Source organism: Camelus ferus, chromosome 14 (assembly GCF_009834535.1).
Source record: "Camelus ferus isolate YT-003-E chromosome 14, BCGSAC_Cfer_1.0, whole genome shotgun sequence".
Taxonomy (NCBI): domain Eukaryota; kingdom Metazoa; phylum Chordata; class Mammalia; order Artiodactyla; family Camelidae; genus Camelus; species Camelus ferus.
The window spans coordinates 9,147,536-9,153,662 of record NC_045709.1 but is presented as its reverse complement, the minus strand read 5'-3'; the positions used below and the strand labels follow the sequence as shown (position 1 = coordinate 9,153,662).

Genomic DNA, 6,127 nt, shown 5'->3' with positions numbered 1-6,127 from the left:
TGAATAATATTCCTGTGTGTGTGTGTGTGTGTGTGTGTGTGTGTGTTTGTATATATATACCCCACAACTCTTTATCCTTTCATCTACTGATGGATACACAGGCTGTTTCCATGTCCTTGCCATTATAAATAATGCTGCAATGGAAACGGGGGTATGGATACCTTTTCAAGATAGTGATTTCATGTCCTTCAGATAAATACCAAGAAGTAGAATTGCTGGATTATATGGTAATTCTATTTTTAATTTTTTGAGGAACCTCCATACTGTTTTCCATAGTGCCTGCACTAATCTACATTCCTATCAACAGTCTGCAAGGTTTCCCTACTCTCCACATCTTTGCCAACACTTGTTATTTCTTTTCTGCCACAACTATTATTAAATAGCCAATCCTGAGCTATTTACTCTACCCCACTGTGCCTTTACTGAGAAAACACCAATTAACGTCTTTGGCCTAGGCTTTCCTCTTGCTTCAGCTTCTGTCTCCCGTCCAAAACTTGATGTTTCCTATGTGGCCCAGCATGGTATGGCATAGCCCCTTCTTTCAGGAAACTTTAAGTAATAAAAATTTGCCTTCAATGGCTTTAGCCTCTTCATGTCATTACTCAGTCACTGCCAAAATTAAAACCCCTCAGGTACAAATGAGATTAAATAATAGTAGCTTCAAAATAATAATTTAAAAATTAATGAAATGGAGAAGATTCTAATAAAGAAGTTAGATAGGTGCTGAGTTTTGAAAGACCTTAACCAAAATTTAAATGCATTCAATACTTTTGGAAGGTAAATGAGTAGAAATTAGAGAAGGTAAAGTTAAATCAGGAAAGTGCTGAACCACACAAGAAACCAAAATATCTGAACTTTTCTTTTGATGGTGGAATAGTGAATATAGCTGGGAGCATTCCACTTGTGCTTGAAGCTCAAATTCCCTGACACATATTTGGGAGTTCTAACAGGGCCGCACAAGCACTTGTAAATGCTTAACCCGCTCTACCAATAAAGAATACAATCTCACATCAAACATGCTTGAGAATACAAAGTGGTACAGCCACTTTGGAAAACAGTTTGGTAGTTTCTTACAAAGTCAAACATAGTCTTACCATATGATCCAGCAATGATGTTCCTAGATATTTATCCAATCGAGTGAAAACTCATGTCTACCGAAAAACCTACACATGAATTTTTAAAGCAACTTATTTATACTGCCAAAATGCTAGAACAGTACTTCAAGCAGGACTTCAATAGGTGAATGAATAAACTGGTACATTCATACAATGAAGTATTACACAATAATAAAAAGAAATGAACTACTGAAATAGCCAAAAAAGAAAATTTCTAGACCATAGTACTAAGTGAAAGAAGTTGGTATGGAAAGGCTACATACTGTATGAATCAAACTATATGATATTCTAAAAAAAAAAATTATAGGGACAGTAAAAATATCAGTGGTTGCCAAAGATTTGCGGTTGGGGAATGAGGGAGGGATTATAGAGCACTGGGGAGTTTTAGAGCAGTTAAACTATTCTGTGTAATATTCTAATGGTGAAATACAACATTACACATGTGTTAAAACACAAAGGACTATACAATATGAAGAATGAATTCTATAAACTATGGAACTCAAAAATAATGTTATCAATATTGGTTTATTAATTGTAACAAATGTACCAACACCAATACAAGATATTAATAATAAGGAAACTCTGTGGAAGAGATATTATGAGAGAACCTCTCTACTCAATTTTTCTATTAACCTAAAACACTTAAAAAATAGTCTATTACTGATGACTAGATAAAGAAGATGTGGTATACTTACACAATGGAATACTACTCAGCCATAAAAAGAATAAAATAATGCCATTTGCAGCAACATGGATGGACTAGAGATCATCATTCTAAGTGAAGTAAGCCAGAAAGAGAAAGAAAAATACCATATGATGTCACTTGTATGTGGAATCTAAAAAAAAAAAGACACTATGAACTCATCTATAAAACAGAAACAGACTTCCATACATAGTAAACAATCTTACGGGTTACTGGGGAACGAAGGTGGGAAGGGATAAATTTGGGAGTTTGAAATTTACAAATGTTAGCCACTCTATATAAGATAGATTTTAAAGAAGTTTCTTCTGCATAGCACAGGGAACCATGTTCAGTATCTTGTAATAACCTTTAATGAAAAAAAACTATGAAAACGAATACATGTATGTATATGCATGACTAGGACATTGTGCTTACACCAGAAATTGACACATTGTAATTGACTGAACTTCAATAAAAAAATTAATTAAAAAATTAAGTCTATTAATAGAAAAAAAAAGGAATGAAATTCTTCAAACACAAAAAATGGTTCAGATGCCGCCAGTCAAAATGAATGATAAATGTGTATTATAGCTTCCCTAAAGGTAACATTAACAGTAATGATGTCAGGAGGGAGTCTCTCTAGAATAATTCATAAGCCAAAAGACCCACTATGTATAATAATAATGTGACATAGTAGAAACTATGTTTGCTATAAAAAATAAGAAAATACTGGTGAGGAGATAGATAATCTGGATGGCCAACCATAAGAAAATTAATTTGATATCAAGAGGTGGGACAGAAATCATCTCATAATACATTCCCAAGAAATAGTATAATATTCCCAAGAGAGTAAATATAAGGGACAAACTAGTTAGCCTGAGTTTTTAACATCATGCATGTCCATGAGACTTCCTTCTGTCAGGAACTGACTTTAGCTTGTCTCTTTACTCTGGGTACCAACCAGGTGGTGTCATGTCACCACAGGCAAGCTCTAACTTGGCCATAGTTTGCATACCTGTAAGTTCCCAAGTCAAGAAAAAGAAATGCTTGTTGTCAACTGTTACCTGCTTATTGTTATTTACCACCTCTAATTGTTATCTACTTTCGTTCAGTTCCTTACATTCTACCACAGCTATTGGTCCACTCTCTTACACTTACATTTTAGTATGTATCCTCCATAATTATGTCTTAGTTATAGTAAGCAGTGGATCAAAAAACTCTCTTGATTTAAGTCCTGACTGGCATATCTATAGAGTCTCCTCAGTCTTTTAAACTATTTATTGAGTACTTCAATTCAAATTCAGCAAATATTTACTGAGCTCCTTCAGGCTCATTTCTCCCTCATAGCTAAAGCTACTCTAAAAAGCTATTACCTTCATTTTATAGAGAAACAAACATACAAAGAAGTTAAATAATTTTTCTTAAGTCACGCAAATCAAATATAAATCATCCAAATCCTGTGCTCTTTCCACTCATCTGTATCTCTCTCCCTATCGAATTACAAACTACAAGGCACTCTGCTGGTTAGAATTTAAGGCTTTATTCCACCTCCTGAAACTTGTTTTTCAAAACCTACATAAAAACCTGTCCGCTAGACCTACTGACCCCACCTGATCCTTCAAATCTTGCTCTCATGTGCCCCTCTAATCTCAGGTCCTCTCTCTACATCCATCTATACCACCACTGCTACATGTCAGCCATGGTGTCCTCAAGATTTCAAGAAAAATTTGGCCAATAGAATCTACTTTTTGGGGAGAAGAGAGAAATAAGTCTTGGGAGGGCATCATGGTCTTGCTTCAGCCCTCCCTTGAACAGACTATACACTGTGACAACTATGTCCATGAACTGTAATTAACTGCTTAATAGATTCTTTTGTGTATTACATTATAAACAACTTGAAGCCAATGATCTCCCTGAGACAATAATGATAACTGAAGACACTCCCAAGGCCCCAAAATAAATGAATATCTGCCACATCTATTACTTTTAAGAGAAAAAAAAATCTTAACAGATTTAAACTTGACCTTAAAAAGCAAATTTAGTGAAATGAAGTTGCTGCTGAAAGCTATCAGAATACATGTGAAAATCAAAACTAGTATATACTTTTAAAGCTATCTTCATTCAAAACAGAAAAATTTAGAACTCAAGCTAATCACTCTTGATTTTTGATTTTTCAATAGCAAAATCAAAGTAACCCCTTATATCTTGTAAGCAAATAATAATTATTCAAATACAAAGTTTGTAAAGTAACAAAACACGATTATTTTTTTCTCAGTTTCCCAAGGAAGCAGTATGAGTAACGGAGCAAAAAAGCTTTGTGTGATCTTGAGCCTTTCTGAAACTCATTTGTTTCATTTACAATAGGGATAGGATTTTGAAAGAATTTAGTAAGATCATAAAGTTCTTAGCACATATTTTTTACATAGTGAGAACTCAAATTGTTTCTTCTCCTTATTATTATTATGTCCTTAGTCTTTGTTTCCTCACTTGCAATATTAAATCCTTACCATATAGGGTAGTTGTGAAAATTAAGCACAATGTTTGGTGCATAATAGGTACTTATGAAAGCCCATCATTCCCATCCCTTTAGGATTACTGGAGGAATGAGGTGTCAATGAAATAAAAGAACTATATTTATAAAGCCCTGTGTTATGAGAAAAACACACCAGGAATTGTGTGTTTGCTTTTGGGGAGGGGGGGAAGTCTGGTGAGGAGAGTAGGAAAAAAAAGAAGATAAAGTTTTACTATAATATAATGCAGGCAGTCATTTTAATCACATAGTTAAGTCATGACTTCATAATAATTTGAAGTAAGGATTTATAATAATCGTTAATGCACAAGATTAAACTTAGTTAAAAAAAACACTCAGGGACTAGTATATCGTCTAAAGTAAAACAAAAACAACTTTAGTGGCAATTAAATATACACACAAGAAATTTAATAATTAAAGATACATTTTAGAAGTGACTTCAAAAATAGTCTCATTTCTTCATAGTCTTATGAAACCAAAACAACATTTAGAACTGGAGTTTAAAACACGAGTTAACAGGAACCAACTATTGCGATGCCTCATTCTGTTCTAAATTTTGCATTCTTTTGAAAGAATACACGTGTACTAGACAAAAGAAAATAAGTATTTTGGTTTCCTTACCTGTTGTGTTCCATCTGCACTTACAATAGGGGCAGACAGAAGAGAAATATCACTACTTAAAATCTGAGTTGTATCCAGTAGTGGTGGATGTTCTGCCATTATCAATAAGACATTAATATACCGGATTAACCCTCCAACTCTGAAAAACAAAAATATATAGCCATTTGTGTGTACATTCTTAAAAACACATTAAAATATGATACATTCAAGATCTGTCTCATTCTTTAACCTAAAAAGATACTCTTGTTAAAAGAAATTTTGTAATACTCTGTTGGACAGAGCTTCTTTCTGTCAACAGATCATTTAAGGAAATAAAATTTCTTATTAATCAACTCTCTGTCAACGTAGATAGCAAACCAAAATATTTTAAAGCCAATGTATCAGCAGCTTCTATTTAAATTCCATGTCTATCTGTCTCTCTATCCCTTCCATCTCTATACAACATTTATTTAATTTAACCACCACTACTTAAGCTAACCACTAGGATAGGTACTAAAATGCAGTAATTGAGTGAGGCAGCTCTACCACTGGTTTTTTAATTAGAGCTGAGAAGGTGTTTCTGAAGACCCAAGTCCCCCTCATCACCCTATCGGGAACTACACAAGAAGTATGATTTTTCATTGATTCCTCAGACATAGCAAAACTGTAAAAAATTTGCTCAGGATTAGAATAAGAACCTTCAAGTTTTAAGTATTAAACTCTGACTTAGGTCTTCTGTCATTCTAGTTTATTTTTTTCTAAGTACTTTACAATAAACGAAATCATTTAAGTGATAAAAGCACATACATTTAGAAACCTTTAACTGTAGACATAGTATCATCACTTATATTAAAATTAAAGGATTCGATGTAAACAATATTATCTACCATATATAAAATCAACCAATAAACTGTCAGCAAATTACATGTCAAAATGAGTACAACTGAGCTCAGTCATAAATCTTACCAAATCTACACCGAACGGCAAAATAAGAAACATTTTTGGAAACTGTAATATTCTACAATTCAGTAGTGTCAAAATTTTTAACTTTTATAAGACATTAAATTCATGTTATTTATTTTAAAATCTTGAATCTTTGCAGAAAACTCTCACACAAGTTGATTTAACCTAAAATCAATTTTCTGTTTAAATATATAAATACACTTTAAGATTTTAAAAAAAATTCAAGTATCTATTTCA

At 33.0% G+C, this 6,127-nt stretch overlaps 1 protein-coding gene across 2 annotated transcripts in view; it reads right to left on the bottom strand.

Annotated features, from left to right (window-relative positions):
• The window catches only part of FNDC3A (fibronectin type III domain containing 3A), a 138,576-nt gene that overhangs the window by 115,362 nt on the left and 17,087 nt on the right, over window positions 1-6,127 (bottom strand). For both annotated transcript variants that reach the window (XM_032496165.1, XM_006184128.3), the window contains exon 2: window positions 4,949-5,087. In XM_032496165.1, the coding sequence (XP_032352056.1) occupies window positions 4,949-5,047 (99 nt within the window). In that variant the 5' untranslated portion in view covers window positions 5,048-5,087. The remainder of the gene's footprint in view (window positions 1-4,948; window positions 5,088-6,127) is intronic.